The following is an 18,367-nucleotide window of genomic DNA, read 5'->3' on the forward strand; positions in this document are numbered from 1 at the left end:
AATGACTTTAGGATCAAAACTGACAATTACGACTACACAAGTTAACAAGTATAATAGAGCTGGATGCTTCACTGTACACAATGATTGCCTGTTAGGTCAAGAAGGAACTGTTTTCCTCTATTCTCACTGAATAGAGCATGGCACTATATAACTGGCTAAGTGCATTACAGACTGTTTTCTTGTCTCAGCATCTCAGATACTGACTATCAGAATCAGGATGCTAGAGATAAAGGAAGAGAGTGAATTAGTCCATCAAATCCCACACTCCTAACACTGTTTTACCTTTAAAGACAGCTTCTCACCAGCAAGTTTCATAAGTGGCCACCATGTCCCACACAGACAATATTCTCTCATTCTTTTTGCATCTAACAGCAGTTCAGCACCTAGTTCTGATCCCACTGAAGTCCATGGCAAAAAACTTTCACTAACCTCAGTGGGCAAAGAATCAGATGATTAAAGGAAAAAATGAGCGTAGCAATATGGTTAATTTAATTCTTCTCTAAAAGCCACAGAGCCTGCATGTGGCTGGTCCTCAAGACAATCTAGTTGTTTGGCTGCTAGGGAGTGCTAAGATCTCTGAATTGGTGAACATTTGGGAAGCATGAAATGCTTCTCATAATTCATCTCTGATGCAGATTTTTATATGTAGTTAAGGGCACTGGGGTACTTGCTGGGTTTAAGGAATTTTTTAAAAAAAAATTAGTTTAAAAAAACAGAACAAACTGTTCAAATCCCTATAGTGTGGGAAAGGTTATTCTAGTGCAGTGCAATAAATTATATAGAGAAAGGAGCTGAGGACTGGCAGAACTACATGGTGGTGGATTCTCAGCTGCTAGCCTACTCTCACAACACACTCACAATGACAGCCTACTGGTAAGTCCCTGTAAAAATGGGGTTTATGTGATTAAGATGCTGTATGTCTCCTGTCTGATCATCCTAAACACTGGACTTACTCACTTAGCAGAATTGTGACAGCATCCTAACAAATGCACTGATGAGGTCAGGATTTTGCCTCTCAAAACCATGAGAATGACAAGATATGATAGTTTTATTAAAAGTAATGGAGAGTAATTGTTTAAATAACGCATTGATGTTCTGTGCAATCTTATACACCTGTGCAATAACACTGACTTTAAAGGGCGGTGACATCATCTTCACTAAACGGGATACAAATCAGCACAATGAATCTGATGACTCTTGGAAAAAAGTGACCCGAAATGTGACCTTGTATTTGGAGGGTGGGGGGGAAGGGTAGTGACAGTAACTGCTGTGAGCAGTGTACAATGTTAGCGAGTACACACAAAACGTACCAAGTCTGTGTTTATACTACCTCCCCACTTCGAAAGGAGGATGGTAAATAGGGTGTCGGGAGATTATTAATGAAGGGCTGCACTGCAAATGCAGCTCTTCATTAAGCTAATTCTCCCCCGCGGCAACTCCAAAGTGTTAAACTTCAAAGTGCCAGCCCGCATGTAGCCCCGGCTAACCCACCGGTACTTCGAAGTGACTGGGCAATTTTGTTTACTCCTCAAGGAGTAAAGGGACTTCAAAGTTGCCCAGGCACTTCAAAGTACCGGCGGGTTAGCCAGGGCTACTTGCGAGCCGGCACTTTGAAGTTTAACACTTTGGAGTTGCCGCGGGGGAGAATTAGCTTAATGAAGTGCTGCATGTGCAGCGCAGCACTTCATTAATAATCTCCCGACGCCCTACTTGCCATGCTCCCTGCTTCGAAGGGAGGTAGCGTAGACAAGCCCCAAATGTTTAAAGAGTAAATTAAAAATATCTACCAAAGTAAAATGGCTATTATATAGGCTCACTCTCTTTTTCTACAAGACAACATAATTTTAATAAGTTGGAAAAACTGAAGTATTTTACAAATGACAGCAACACATTTAAATTGAAAAAGAGAGTGGAAAAATTAGTAATATCAAAATAAGTAAATCAGAGCAGTACACATCTGCACATAGTAAACATCATAATTAGTAATACAACCTTTAGCCAGGATGGTGTTCCTGGCAAACCAAAAATCATTTTCCATTCTGCTTTTTTATAAATTATGTGGATTTATTTATTTATTTTACCCAGTGACTCACTTAGAATGGAAACTATAAAGCTTAAAGGTCAGGTGCAAGCTCTGGAAACTTACTTCCTTCTCTCCTCACTGCTCAGTTTCTCCCAGAGTCCTTCACTTTTCATCATCAAGTCTTCCATGCTGGCTTTTGGATTATCAATTAATAATTGAGAACGATATTCTTGGGTGAACAGGGCTACTGCTGACATGGGTTTCCGTATTATTTGATTACTAATTAAATCATAGGCCATAATCTGGCCTACTTTATCATTAACCACATTTGACTTTTTTATACTTCCATTTGCACTGTGTTGATCATGGTCTTGTTCCTCAGAATTGTCATTTGCCTTATGATCTGTTGTTCTCCCTACTTCAGGTATCAAAATCTTTACTGGTTCCAAGTCCTCTCCTGTCGGATTTTTAAGTGCATTCCCCCTGCTCCAATTATCAGCAGAAATTTCAGATGCATATTCAGGGACTGTATCCATCTCATTTTTTTCCACTTCATTAGTGTGACCAGCTCTCAAAGGATGCTCACTTCTGTTTTTAGACTGTGTGTCCATATGAGTACTGCCATCTAGGGTTAATGTTACACTATATCCATTCTGGCTGTCGTCACATGATAAATTATTTCTGGAACTGTCTTGAGAGATATCACTCACAGTCACATCAGTGCCAGAAACTTCTTTTCTGTTGAGAAGACCCTGAGTATTATCACTAGAAAATCCTTGATGCATTGAGCAGACTTCTGTGTTTTTTCCTGCTTGACCACTTTGCACATCATTACTGAATGAGAAGAATGAAGTATGGGCATGTGGATCACTGTTTCCAGATGGTTCCATTTTATTAACAAGCATATCTGTTTGTTCTGTTCTATTAACAACCATGTCCACTGAGGTAACAGCTGTTTTATTAGTTTCACAAGAAATTGTACTAGGTAGTGGCCCATACAGCGATGTCAATACATTTTCAACAGCAGATAAGACAGATTCCTGAAAAGAAAACTTATAAGCATTAGGACAAGCTGTCAGTGAAAAGGTACCTGACAACTGTTGACAAAACACAACAGGTATAAGAAAAAAACAATTCAATTCAGTGTATTTGGTGAAAAAAATTGAGATTCATTGTATTTCTAAGCATTAATAATTCATACAGTCAGCTTAAAATACTCTATAAACATTCACTAATCATTGAAATCCTTCAGCTTTAAACTTTCACTATACTTTTACTCCGCTTTTATGTTTTAATACCACAAAACAGATGTACTGCCTTCTTTACGAACCAATATTCCTGTATCTGTTCTCACTCAGCATATACTAACTGGAGTTAGAAACACACTATCAGGGTGTAATCGGATTAACAACCCAGTCAAGCTAGCATCACAATGTTAATGTGTGCTCATTCTCAGAATGGTTCAAAGACTGTTTTTATATAAATGGTAGAAAATTCTAAAAGCAAAAGGAAAGAAAACTTCTTTAAAGTAAAAATTCAGTTTTAATTAAATTTAAATGTGAAAATAACCTGCTTATGTTTATTTTTACACAAATTATACTTACATAGCATTTAAGACAACGTCGCGGCGCACTATTGAGGCCGACATGAAGAGAATGAACTACAACTGGGCCACACTGGAGAAAATGGCCAAAGACACAGAAGTGGAGGACCTTTGCTGCTGCCTCACATGCTAGCGGGCATAAGCAGCTTTAACTAACCATCCAACCTACAATTCTAACCTACGATGTGGCCCTAAACAGAAACAACTCGAGTTTTTAGTATTAATGATGTATTTAACTCCCCTTTAATGTAAGTAACCAAAAAACTATTAAGAAAATTGTCTAAAAAGGACATAAATTGTACTTCTGTTTACAGACTAGTCAGTTATTATAAAGCCACTTGAAGATGAAAACGGCTGTAGTGATAAAAGTGCTATGTATGGCTGATCAACCTAAGCTGCTCTCTGAAGACAAATTAGCTTGTGACTTTAAGTAACTGATGTTATAAAGAGGACAACAGTATATCAGATGTTACAAAGAATTCAGCAGTGGGAGTCTACTCCCAATACCTGATCAGGAGAGCAACCAAGATTGTGAAATTATCAGGGAGATTAGCATGGACATAGAAGCAAAACATACAATAACAACAGGGTTTTAGTCTCATAATGAGTGGATCTATGTCTCCACTGGAAAGGATGCGGAGACTTAGAATTGTTCTGCTCTTTTCATTCCCTTTGCAGTGCCTGGGTCTGGCCACTACAAGAGACAATACTGAGCTAGGTGGACCGTGGTTTAAACCCATATAGATGTTCTGAGGATGTTGGGAGGGACTGAAAGGAGCATTGCTGAAACAGGGGCAAGTATGGCAGTATTCAAATGATCTTTGAAATCAACTGGGGAATGAATTTCAAATGAATGGCAACTCACAGAAGTCAATTCTTCATGGCATTTCACCGAAGTCAATACTTTTCAAATAGCCATGTTACAAGGGAACCAGATCATATATGAACTACTACAGCTTCAGTGCTCTAAAGACTAATGCATGCGCTTAATTTCGAGCACCTGATTAGTCATACTGAAGCCAATGAGCTACACTTGTGTAAAATTAAATGTGGTAAGTCTTTGTAAGATCAAGACCTAAGTAAGCAAGCTACCAATCTAAAAACAAATTAAAATATAAAATTACCTTATCATGAAATAAAACTTGAGTTTTATCAGGCGTTAAATTAACATCCACAGCAGAGGCAGGCACAGTAATATTAATAAAGAAAACAGGATAGGAACGAGAAGAATCCTTATGTGACTTCAGATTATAGTATTGTCGAATCAGCTGCAGATAAATGCAATAAAGTCAGTAAAAGTAAGAAAACAGACTCCAAGGTACAGAAGCAAAATCCTACACTACACAAACATTTTTTAAATTCCATTTTGTCAAATTAAAAGAAGATACTAAATCAAAGAAGTTAGAAATGTCCTTTTGGGGATATCTGCACACCAGTAAAAAGCTAAGCAGGGCATCTTCAGAGGGTTTCCACAGCCTTGTGGCATTAAGACCCAGAAAATCTGTTCCAAATACTTTCTGAAATAATACCTTTAGTTGTCTTCATATATTTGGAGGAAAAGGCACTCGGTGTACAAAGACAGCAGGAGATCTAGCAGGAGATCAAGACAAATGAAACACCACCATTCCAGAATTGTTTTAAAAAATTAAAATACACTGTGACAAAATGGCTGATGTTGGGGTGATGGGTCTCAAATGGTTTTTGGCTGGGAAGGAAGACTAGGATGCACCCCTTGCCTCAGCTCCTGGGGTGCCAAGAGCCCTGCTAGTGTCCTAGGAGTTTGGTAAAAGAGGAAGGTAGGGAAGAGGTCTATGTGCTCCTCACTCTGAGCCCCAGACCCTCTCAGCCCCTGTGGCTTTCTTATCCTCTTTTGCTCTGGTAAGCATTATCTTCAGTCGCTGGCACTGCGGGAGGAGTAGGTTATCCCTCCCTCTGGTTCTCTAGTCTTTCAATTCTCAGCAACATAGCTTCGAACTCCAATCCTCTCCCTTCTTTGCTCTATCCTCTATGTACTGGACTTCTTGTGCTTTCTCCAAATACTCTTCTATTATGGGCGTCATTCTCTCATCTGGCCCACATGTGCAACGATGTTCTTTCCTGTGGGGTTGTTCCTTCCATTCCTCCTGTGCAATGTCTAATATGCCATGTGAGTGGCATCCGTACAGTAGCTAGAAAGGGAGAATCCAGCAGATCCATGGAAAACTTCTTGTATCATATGCATCAGGTACAGTAGATGGCCAACCCAGTCTTTTTCATCTTGGGCCAGCACCCATGTTTGGGATCATGTTTTTGAGAGTGTAATTAAACTGCTTGACCAGACCATGTGTTTGGGGATAATAGACTAAGATCTGCAAGGCTTGGGTGTGGAGCAGGGTCCAGAAGACTTGCCGTACTCTCAACAGGAAGGGAGTCCGCTGGTCTGTCAGGATCTCCTAAAGGATGCCTCCTCTAGCAAAATCCTGGACCAGTTCTTTTGCAATCACCTTGGATGTGGAGTTTCTTAGAATGGCTTTGGCGTACTATATAACATAATCTAGGATGATGAGTATGCTTCAGTGGCCCCCGGCTGATCTTTCTACTGGGCTCACTAGATCCACAGCTATCCTTTCAAAAGGGACTTCATATACAGGAGAGGATATCAACAGGGCTCTTAACTGAGTGTCAGGGGCTGATTAGGCCACCTATCATTGGTCCCCACAACCCCAGACTGCATTACACAGGCTCCTGTCTATTGGGGAACTGGGCTGCTATATGCCCCAACTCCTCGCACTTTTAACAATAATACCTCATCCTGGAGGCTGCCATTTGTTTGGACTCTCCAACCTGCTCCCACAGCCCTCTCTCCTCAAACTGCCAGTCCCTTCAGTGCCTCAGGCTGCTCCTAGCTGTCAGTTTTTCCAGCTATAGCATACCTGGAGTTCTCGATGATCCAGGGCCTTGGGGTCAGGACTGGCTTCCTGCAATGTCATGTTTCACCTCGTGGGATTCTGAGCAGTTTATGGGCTGCCAGCTGTCTTCATATGAGGGCGACCAGTTCATCACAGGTGGAAGGGTCATTCCGGCCTACCCATTCTTGGAAGCATGAGGAGAGGCATATGGTGATCCAGCACCAGGAGCTTCATCATTTTCTCAGAGCTGAGGTAACCATTTCCAGGTTACATGAATTCATTCAAACAGTCATCTTATCTTCATTGTATTGCAATTCATGGAACCTCTGGTCTTGCAAGGCTGCTGTTATCCCAGATCTGTCCAGGATCTCCACTTTCAGTCAGGGGTAGTCTGCAGCCTTATGATAGTAGGCCTTCTGGGCCGCCCTGCACAAGAATAGTGAGGACAGCTGACCCTGGGTCTTGGGGCCAGACCTTCCGCAGAGCTATTCTCTCAAAGGTCACGAGGTACATCTTTGCATCATCCTCCCATGTCATTTTCTGCAGACTTTCACTTATAAGCAGCACACCTCCAAACTCTAGTCCTCTCTCCTTCTCCACTCCACCCTGTCTGCCTTAATAAAAAACACCTGCTTAGGTTCCTGACAAGACCTTAATTAACTACAGCAGGGAACCACTCCTTAATTAATCTAGGGCTTATATATCTCTCCTCTACTACTGTCCCTGCCCTTCTGTATCACAATACATATGTATAATAATACTTTGAAATAAACACTATTTTCTTTGAGAAAAGAAAAAGGATGAATGACAAGTTGGCATTTCCACCGTGTTCACCAATGACACAAACACCCTCTTCCTCAGATTGGGTTTCAATTGTAATTTTAAGAATAAAGATAAGCTCTCTCTCAAACTGATGGTGCACCTAAGATTTTCTCAGTGTTTCCCCTGAACTTCCTGTGACTTCTCTTACGTCCCCACGAAATTAAGAAGTCTCACTTGCCACCATGAGACTACACAACTATTCAGCAATTATTTACAAGGTCTTGTCTCCCAGTAACAGGATCAGTGACTAGGAGAGTACTGAATCTTTATTCAGGATCACAGATCCATCTACAGATATCCAGGGAGTAAGGTGGGGGGAAGCAAACCAAGCAAGAATTATGTTAATACAAAAAAGAAAAAGAAAAAAATGGCTAAAGATAAGTGTGAACTGCAGAACTGATCTGTTTAAATCCAGTAGTTGTAATATACCCACTTCACCTTCAAGTTCAGTCTGCAGCAAAAAAACTGAACTGCAGCTGTGTATGAGATATACTACTTTTTCCTTCCTTAATTATGAAATTAAAATCATTCTTATACATTGCAGACCTGATGCGGCAATTATCTCAGCATAACTACAAAAATCTTTTCTGAGTAGATACGCTTTCACTTGTGACCCAAAGCTGTGTAAATAAAGCTTTAGTTACAAAGCCTTGGTGAGGGAAGGTGTGGAATACCAACGCCTTAGACCACCTTAAAGGACATCTCAAAATAACACCTAGAAGTATGATTTTTATTTTATTTAAGTCTAATTAAGCTGTGAACCACAGCCTGTGAAATACAAGAGGCAGAGGACTGGTCTGACTTGTCTCTTTATAAAAGAGACTGTAAACCTGATTACATATTTTGTTGATTAAAAGTTTCATGTAACTTTGGGTCCCAAGTGACAATTATTTAATTCTCTACATCACAAAAAGGGGCTTCAATGCCATCTTTAATTTTGTAGCCACAATGAACTGTCATGCACATAATAGTGTTTAGCTGCTCAATTTGTGGATGCCTTTAGACTCCCAAATTCTACCCTTTGTACCTGCAATTAATTTATACTAGCTACTGATTGAGAGAAGAAAATTAGAAACCTCTTTTTATTTTATTGTATTAAAAAGCTGGGGTATGGTACCTTTAATATTTCCTTCTGATGTACTGGCCGACTGTTTATAAAGATGAAGCTCCTTTCTGAACTTGAAAGGCTTGTCAAAGAATGGTCTGATTCAGGTTTTGGAAGAAATCCAGAGAGAAGTACCTGTATTTGTCAAACAAGTACAGTGATCAGTAAGAGAAATCTCTCCACACGTTTTATGTGTAAAGAAAACAATAACGCAAAATTAATTAGCAACAGAGTCAAATGATCCAAACATGCCCATTGCCTTTCAAAACCTACCAAGAGAAACCAATAATAGAGTTCTTTAAAAATACTGAAGTAGTTATTGTTTCGCCTGTATCCCTGTTGAATTTACTGAGGAACTGTAGGCCCAGAACTTCTGCTATACCAGAGTGCCACTCAATACACTGGAGGGGAGGATGGCTGGGGCTTAGAGAAGTGGCTAGTCCTTGGATTAGTCTCAGGGGCTAGTCTAGAGCACGGAAATGTCAGAGCCTAATGGCCTCTTTATGTCTCTCTGATACCTATGCTTGCCAGTTTGAACCCTGTACATTTTAGAGACAACATGACAAAGACCGTTCCGTAGTCAGGAATTGCTCTCCATGGTGTCCAACACGCTGGCCACTAACTACATGTGGCTCTTTGGTTGGTTGAGCATGGCAAGATGGCTTGAACAATAAATATATGTTCAGAATAATGCAGCTAGTTTGCTATAGCAGTAGCCACTATAGCTCCAAATAATGTGTACTACAGTGGCTACTGATTCAAAACTGGTTGGACACCAAGGCTCAGCCTGCACCCTCTCCTGCTCTTGTCCATTGTCTACACCGGGGCAATCAGGCGACCATAACATAAAGCAGACTAACAGACATTTTGGAGCATAAGCTTTCGTTGGCAACGATCCATTTGGTCAGACGCATCTTTGCCCATGAAAGCTTATGCTCTAAAATATGTTAGTCATACAGTGATTCCCAAACTTTTCGGCATCATGCCCCCCTCCCCGGCTTTTGATTGCTGAGAAACCCTCAACCCACTCCCCAACATCTTCTTTATCATCATCCAACCAGCCTTTTAACAAAAAATTAAATTCTTTCCACAGGCAGATAGCAAAAATTCAAGGGAACACTGTAGCCTTTTACTTAAATCAAAGCTAATTCACATACAAAATGGAACAAACAAGCCTTTGGATTCAGTGTAACCTTTTGTGATTCCTGGTCAGCAAGCTGTTCATTCCCACAGCCCCGAAATGCACATTCTGTGCAAAAGCTGGAGTTTTCTGGCCAGCAATGGTCATAACTAAATGCCATTGGTCAAGTTAGAGAAGTGTCAAGTGTCTGTTGCACCATTATCAGAAAAGCAGCTGGCAGCTCTCTTGCATTTTATACTGCAACTCAACTGCATCAAATCTAAATGTCACTGCTTTATGTTTGACAAGTATCAAAGGGGGAGCCGTGTTAGTCTGTATCCCCAAAAACAACAAGAAGTCCTGGGGCACCTTATAAACTAACAGCTTTTTGGAGCATAAGTTTCGTGGGCAAAGACCCACTTCGTCAGAGGCATGCCCTGGGGGTGCCAGATTAGAGAGGTTCTACCTGTACTACACACAAGTTAAATAACTTCAACCAATAACTTTGCTACACAAATGGACAACATTAAAACAAAACTGGAAGAATCTAAAATCAGGCAGTTAAGAAGTAGCCATATTCTGCTTTAGAGAACTGTTATTACTGTTTAGAATTATTTGGGAAGTCAGCATAAACCATGAAAAAATTAATGAATGAAGTTTTCTAAATTGGATGGACTAGCAAAATTGTCAGCTCTTAAATAATCTAACAATTTTTTAGAAAAACGGGTAAGTAAGAAATCTTAATTTAAAGTTAAACTGGTTGTTTAAAGCTACTTATGATTATTATATAATGGGAGGGATTTTGTAGACCCACTTCGAATTATATGACCCTTTTTTCCAGTTGCTTATAACTTTGTACAACATTAGCTGTTTGGGTTGAAATTTTCCATGCCATTGTATATTTTTTTCTTTTTTAAATATTTCACCTAAAATGGTTCAGCTCTTCTAGACAAGAGAGCGAGTGAGAAACATATTATCAAAAATATGTTTTGACTGGCTAACCTAGTGAGAAGGGCTTTAAACTAGGTTTGATGGGGACAGGGGAGCAAAGCCCACGAGTAAGTAGAGAAGATGGAGACCTGGGATATGGGTCGGAAATGGGAGGGAGCACGGGCTATAATGGCAGCGAAAAAGGAGAGTCAGGGCAAAACTGGGAGGCAAGATCAAATCAATATTTTAGATGCCTATATACAAATGAAAGAAGTATGGGTAATAAGCAGGAAGAACTGGAAGTGCTAATAAATAAATATAACTATGACATTGTGGGCATCGCAGAAACTTGGTGGGATAATACACGATTGGAATGTTGGTATGGAAAGGTACAGCTTGCTTAGGAAGGATAGACAGGAGAAAAAGGGAGGAGGTGTTGCCTTGTATATTAAAAATGTACACACTTGGACTGGGGTGGAGATGGACATAGGAAACGGATGTGTTGAGAGCCTCTGGATTAAGCTAAAAGGGGTAAAAAACAAGGGTGATATCCTGCTAGGAGTCTACTACAGGCCACCTACCCAGGTAGAAGAGGTAGATGAGACTTTTTTTAAACAACTAACAAAATCATCCAGGGCCCAGGATTTGGTGGTGATGAGGGACTTCAACTATCCAGTTTTATGTTGGGAAACTAACACAGTGACACACAGACTATCCAGTAAGTTTTTGGACTGCATTGGAGACAACTTTTTATTTCAGAAGGTTGAAAATCCTACCAGAGGGACACTGTCCTAGATTTGATTTTAACAAATTGGGAAGAACTGATTGAGAATCTGAAAGTGGAAGGCAGCTTGGGTGAAAGTGATCATGAAATCATAGGGTTCACAATTTTAGGGAGGGATAGAAGGTAGAACAGCAAAATAGAGACAATGGGTTTCAGGAAGGCAGATTTTGGTAAACTCAGAGAGCTGGTAGGTAGGGTCCCATGGGAAGCAAGACTGAGGGGAAAAACAACTGAGGAGAGTTGGCAGTTTTTCAAAGGGACATTATTAAGGGCCCAAAAGCAAGCTATTCCTCTGTGTAGGAAAGATGGAAAATATGGCAAAAGACTGCCCCAGCTTAAGCAGGAGATCTTGTGTGATCTCAAAATAAAAAAGGAATCATATAAAAAAAGGAAACTAGGACAAATTATGAAGGATGAATATAGGCAAACAACACAGGAATGCAGTGGCAAGATTAGAAAGGCAAAGGCACAAAATGAGCTCAAATTAGCTATGGGCATAAAGGGAAACAAAAAGACTTTTTATAAATACATTACAAGCAGGAGGAAGACCAAGGATAGGGTAGGCCCATTGCCCAGTGAAGAGGGAGAAACAGTAACAGGAAACTTGGAAATGGCAGAGATGCTAAATGACTTCTTTGTTTCAGTCTTCACTGAGAAGTGTGCAGAAAGAATGCCTACCATAGTGAATGCTAGTAGGAAAGGTGAAGGTTTAGAAGATAAAATAAAACAAGAACAAGTTAAAAATCACTTAGGAAAGTTAGATGTCTGCAAGTCACCAGGGCCTGATGAAATGCATCCTAGAATCCTCACGGAACTGATGGAGGAGGTATCTGAGCCATTAGCTAACATCTTTGGAAAATCATGGGAGACCAGAGAGATTCCAGAAGACTGGAAAAAGGCAAATATAGTGCCCATCTATAAAAAGGGGAATAGGAACAACCAAGGAAACTACAGACGGGTCAGTTTAACTTCTGTGCCAGGAAAGATAATGGAACAGGTAATTAAGGAAATCATCTGCAAACACTTGGAAGGTGGTAAGCTGATAGGGAACAGCCAGCATGGATTTGCAAAGAACAAATCATGTCAAACCAATCTGATAGCTTTCTTTGATAGGATAACGAGCCTTGTGGATGAGGGAGAAGCAGTGGGTGTGGTATACCTAGATTTTAGTAAGGCATTTGATAGGGTCTCGCATGATATTCTTATCAATAAACTAGGCAAATACAACTTAAATGGGTCTACTATAAGGTGGGTGCAGAACTGGCTGAATAACAATACTGAGAGAGTAGTTATTAACGGTTCTCAATCCTGCTGGAAAGGTATAACCAGTAGGGTTCTGCAGGGGTCTGTATTGGAATCAGTTCTGTTCAATATCTTGATCAATGATTTAGATATTGGCATAGACAGTACACTTATTAAGTTTGCAGATGATACCAAGCTAGGAGGAGTTGCAACTGCTTTGGAGGATAGGGTCACAATTCAAAATGATCTGCACAAATTGGAGAAACGGTCTGAAGTAAACAGGATGAAGTTTAATAAAGACAAATGCAAAGTGCTCCCCTTAGGAAGGGGCAACCAGTTTCACACATACAGAATGGGAAGCGACTGTCTAGGAAGGAGTATGGCAGAAAGGGATCTAGGGGACCACAAGTTAAATGTAAGTCAATAGTGTGATGCCGGTGTAAAACAAGCAAACATGATTCTGGGATGCATTAACAGGTGTGTTGTGAACAAGACATGAGAAGTCATTCTTCCGCTCTACTCAAGCTATCCCACTGCGTAGGAAAGATAGAAAACATGGCAAAAGACTGCCTTGGCTTAACCAGGAGATCTTGCATGATCTAAAAATAAAAAAGGAATCGTATAAGAAATGGAAACTAGGACAAATTACAAAGGACGAATACAGGCAAACAACACGAGCATGCAGGAGAAAGATTAGAAAGGCTAAGACACAAAATGAGCTCAAACTGGCTGCAGGCATAACGGGAAACAAGAAGGCTTTTTACAAATACATTGGTAACAAGAAGAAGACCAAGGAGAGGGTAGGGCCATTGGTCAGTGAGGAGGGAGAAACAGTAACAGGAAATTTGGAAAAGGCAGAGATGTTTAATGATTTCTTTGTTTCGGTCTTCACTGAGAAATCTGAAGGAATGCCTGACATAGAGAATGCTAGTGAAAAAGGGGTAGATTTAGAAGTTGAAATAAGAAAAGAACAAATTAAAATTTACTTAGAAAAATCCGATGTCTGCAAATCACCAGGGCCTGATGAAATGCATCCTAGAATCCTCAAGCAGCTGATAGAGGAGGTATCTGAGCCTTTAGCAATCATTTTTGGAAAATCGTGGGAGACAGGAGAGATTCCAGAAGACTGGAAAAGGGCAAATATAGTACCCATTTATAAAAAGGGGAAAAAGAATAACCCGGGAAACTACAGGCCAGTCAGCTTAACTTCTGTGCCAGGAAAGATAATGGAGCAGGCAATTAAAGAAATCATCTGCAAGCATTTGGAAGGTGGTAAGGTGATAGGGAACAGCCAACATGGTTTTGTTAAAAACAGATCATGTCAAACCAATCTAATAGCTTTCTTTGATAGAATAACGAGCCTTGTGGATAAGGGAGAAGCGGTGGATGTGGTATGCCTAGTCTTCAGTAAAGCATGTGACACAGTCTCACATAATATACTTATCAATAAACTATGCAAATATAACTTAGATGGGACTACTATAAGGTGGGTGAACAACTGGCTGGATAACCGTACCCAGAGAGTAGTTATTAATGGTTTTCAATCCGGCTGGAAAAGTATAACTAGTGGGGTTCCGCAGGGGTCTGTTTTAGGACCGGTTCTGTTCAATATCTTCATTAATGATTTAGATATTGACATAGAAAGTACGCTTATTAAGTTTGCAGATGATACCAAGCTGGGAGGGGTTGCAACTGCTTTGGAGTACAGGGTCATAATTCAAAAGGATCTGGATAAACTGCAGAAATGGGCTGAGGTAAACAGGATGAAGTTTAATAAGGACAAATGCAAAGTGCTCCACTTAGGAAGAAACAATCAGTGTCACACATGCAGAATGGGAAAGGACTGCCTAGGAATGAGTACAGCAGAAAGGGATCTCAGGGTTATAGTGGACCACAAGCTAAATATGAGTCAACAGTGTGATGCTGTTGCAAAGAAAGCAAACATGATTCTAGGATGCATTAACAGGTGTGTTGTGAACAAGACACGAGAAGTCATTCTCCCGCTCTACTCTGCGCTAGTTAGGCCTCAGCTGGAGTATTGTGTCCAGTTCTGGGCACCGCAGTTCAGGAAGGATGTGGAGAAATTGGAGAGGGTCCAGAGGAGAGCAACGAGAATGATCAAAGGTCTAGAGAACATGACCTATGAAGAAAGGCTGAAAGAATTGGGCTTGTTTAGTTTGGAAAAGAGAAGATTGAGGGGGGACATGATAGCAGTTTTCAGGTATCTAAAAGGGTATCATAAGGCACAGGGAGGGAACTTGTTCTTCCTTGCCTCTGAGGATAGAACAAAAGGCAATGGACTTAAATTGCAGCAGGGGAGGTTCAGGTTGGACATTAGGAAAAAGTTCCTAACTGTCAGGGTGATCAAACACTGGAACGAATTGCCAAGGGAGGTAGCAGAATCTCCATCACTGGAGATATTTAAGAAGAGGTTAGATAGATGGCTTTCAGGGATGGTCTAGAAAGTGCTTGGTCCTGCCATGAGGGCAGGGGGCTGGACTCGATGGCCTCTCCAGGTCCCTTCCAGTCCTAGCATTCTACGATTCTCTCTCTTTCTAGAAGAAGTTCCAGCAACCCATGCTTTTGGATTTTAAGTTTGATGGCCAGAATGGGTCTCTGCACTGGCAAAGCACCTTTTGCAACCTTCATGAAAATCCACTCAAATTTGGTCAAGTTACAAGATTTTGAAAAAAATCAGCACATGCTTAGTGCAGTCTTGCTAGATCGCAGCTTAATTCCACAGAAATTCTGTCCACACTGAGTATATCCAAGCATGGGAGGAGAAGGACTTTCCTTGCAATCACAGTTCTTACCTGTCAAAACAAAAAGCAGTCAAGTAGCACTTTAAAGACTAACTAATTTATTAGGTGAGCTTTCGTGGGACAGACCCACTTCTTCAGACCATAGCCATACCTGAACAGACTCAATCTTTAAGGCACAGAGAACCAAAAACAGTAATCAAGGAGGACAAATCAGGAAAAAATGATCAAGGTGAGCAAATCAGAGAGTGGAGGGGTGGAAGAGGAAGGTCAAGAATTAGATTAAGCCAAGTATGCAGACGAGCCCCTGTAGTGACTCAAAGTTCACATCCCAGTTCAAACCACGTGTTAATGTGACGAATTTGAATATAAAAGCCATCTCAGCTGCTTCTCTTTGAATAGCGGTATGAAAGTTTTTTTTCCAGTAATACACATACCTTTAGGTCATTAATAGACCAGCTACTCCAAGATCAGCCCCAAAAAAGCCAAGAACAGAACGCCACTGGTCATCACCTACAGCCCCCAACTCAAACCACTGCAATGAATTATTAAAGACCTACAACCTATCCTTAATCAGGATGCCACACTCCAGAAGGCCCTGGGTGACATGCCTGTTCTCTCCTACAGACAACCTCCCAACCTCATAAGGATCCTTACTAACAGCCACAGTCTATACTGCAGGAATACCAGTCCTGAAACCTTTCCTTACAACAAAGCCTGCTGCCACCTTTGTCTACATATCTTCTCCGGAAATACCATCACTGGACCTAGCCAGGTTACTCACAGAATCACGGGCACTTTCTCATTCTCCTCTACCAACATCATATATGCCAGACTTCTAACTCCCTTAGACAGTTAATGGGCACAAAACAGACACCAAAACACTCCAGATCCACAAACCAGTTAGTCAACATTTTAATGGAATGGGGCATTCTATTAATGACCTAAAGGTATGTGTGTCACTGAAAAAAAGACTTTTGCCCCACTATTCAAAGAGAAGCAGCCAAGCTGGCTTTTATATTCAAATTCTGCACATTGGCACGTGGTTTGAACTGGGATGTAAACTTTCTGAGTCACTACAGGGGCTCATCTGCATGCTTGGCTTAATCTAATTATTGACCTTCCTCCCCCACCCCTCCACTCTCTGATTTGCTCACCTTGACCATTTTTTTTTCTGAGTTGTCCTCCTTGATTACCGTTTTTGGTTCTCTGTGCCTTAAAGATTGAGTCTGTTCTGGTCTGGCTATGGTCTGAGGAAGTGGGTCTGTCCCACGAAAGCTCATCACCTAATAAACTATTTTGCTAGTCTTTAAAGTGCTACTTGACTGCTTTTTGTTTTGACAGTGTATAGACTAGCACGGCTCCTTCTCTGTTACAGTTCTTACCTGCTGAGCCAAGTTTTGTCCAAACCAAGATCCAGTACTTAAACTGTGAGAAGGGAGCCTGCCACTCTGTGGTCTTCATGCCCTGCTAATGTCTAGCCAGCCACTGAAGTGGAAGCCATCCAATGCAAAGACCTATTTAACTAATTTCCTGGTGTGGGAGGGAAATGAGTTAAATGGGTCAAGGAAGCTTGCAAGAAGAGACTGGGACTGGAAACTGAGTTGATGGGGAAGACTGGGATTAGCAAAGTGACAGGAAAGTGATGAGAACAGGGAAGAATGACATCACAAGAAGACAGTACGGAAGAACTAGAGCAGGATGGCAACAAGTTTGGAACCATGGTGTCCAATAAGCTGTCCACTTGCCACGTGTGGCAAACTGGACAGCGCGGTCTGGCGAAGTTGTTCATTAGAGCTGCACACATGAAGCACCCTCCGAGGACCCTCACCACCACGTGGTGGAATGAGTGTGGCAGCAGCGGCACAGGTGACACCTCCTGCCGCTCGCTTGGACCATGGGATGTGTCAGGCAGCTCGGGGCAGCATGTCTCAGGGCTCAGGCAGCTCGGGGCGGCGCACTTCAGGGATCAGGGTGACGTTGCTCCAGTGAGACACTGGCAGTTTGTGGGGTGTGGGGGGTAGGGTGCCTGGCGGGAGCACGGCGGTGCCAGGATACATTGTGATCCAGTCAATTGATTTTGGACACCACTGGTTTGGAACAAAGAATTTGTTGGGATATTGAGACTGGACAAGAAGCCTAGTGAGGGAGCCTGGGACTGGGAGCCTGTAGGAAATGTGAGCATGGGGATGTTTGGGGTGGGGACCACTGACCAGATGAGAAAATGGGAGAGGGAGCTAAGAACGGCTGGGGAAGAAGGGCAGGACTAGGAGTGCAGAAAAGGAGAATGAGACAATGAGACCGACTGGGATGAAAAACCTCTGGAGTGAAGACGATAACTGGTTAGTTAGAAGAATGGAAATGGGAGAAGACAGAGACAAGTTGGGAGGGAAAGGAGGAAGAATCTGTGCCTACTAGAGCCCACTTCCCTCCAGAATCTAAAATGGAACCCAAGATTCCTGCTGCCAGCAAACTTACACAAAACTCTCAGGCAAAGCATACCATCCCCACTAGTGCAGGCCCATAGACAGCCACAACCTCCTACTGCTATCAGCTACTCACTTAGCTCAAGGGGAGCAGGGAGGGGTGGCGGGGGTAGTCAGTCAGGTGATTCCAAGGGTTCCACTCTGCTGATGAGCTATGTGGCTCTCAATATGATATCCCATGATAGGAATGATAGAAATGTATGGCTGGAAGGGGTCTTGACTCATAATGAACTCAGCTCCCCGTCCTAGTAAACCTAGACCATCCTTGTCAGGTGTTTATCCAACCAGTTTTTAAAACTTCCAATGACAGGCATTCCACAACCTCACTTGAGAGCCCATTCCAAAACCTAACTACCCTTATATTTAGAAAGTTTTCCCAATATGTAATCTACAGCTTCCTTGCTGCAAATCAGGCTTATTATTCCTTGTCTTATCTTGAGTGGACATGGAGATCATCACCTGTAGAACAGCCTGTGGCAAATTTGAAGACTTACCAGATCCCCCCTCAACCTTTTTTCTTAAGACTAAGCATACCATGTTTTTTTTTAATCTTTTCTCAGTCAGGTTTTATCAATCTTTTATCTTTTTTTTGCAACTAACTCCAG

At 41.5% G+C, this 18,367-nt stretch overlaps 1 protein-coding gene across 4 annotated transcripts in view; it reads right to left on the minus strand.

The window, feature by feature from the left end:
• The window catches only part of PMS1 (PMS1 homolog 1, mismatch repair system component), a 111,593-nt gene that overhangs the window by 22,577 nt on the left and 70,649 nt on the right, over window positions 1–18,367 (minus strand). For 3 of the 4 annotated variants that reach the window (XM_075001431.1, XM_075001429.1, XM_075001430.1), the window contains 3 exons: window positions 8,454–8,576; window positions 4,751–4,894; window positions 2,147–3,063 (listed from right to left, as the gene is read on the minus strand). In XM_075001431.1, coding sequence (XP_074857532.1) covers window positions 2,147–3,063; window positions 4,751–4,894; window positions 8,454–8,576 — 1,184 coding nt within the window. Of the gene's footprint in view, window positions 1–2,146; window positions 3,064–4,750; window positions 4,895–6,551; window positions 6,941–8,453; window positions 8,577–18,367 lie in introns of those variants that run through there. The other variant, XM_075001432.1, reaches the window with a different exon arrangement.

This window comes from Carettochelys insculpta, chromosome 8 (assembly GCF_033958435.1).
Source record: "Carettochelys insculpta isolate YL-2023 chromosome 8, ASM3395843v1, whole genome shotgun sequence".
Taxonomy (NCBI): domain Eukaryota; kingdom Metazoa; phylum Chordata; order Testudines; family Carettochelyidae; genus Carettochelys; species Carettochelys insculpta.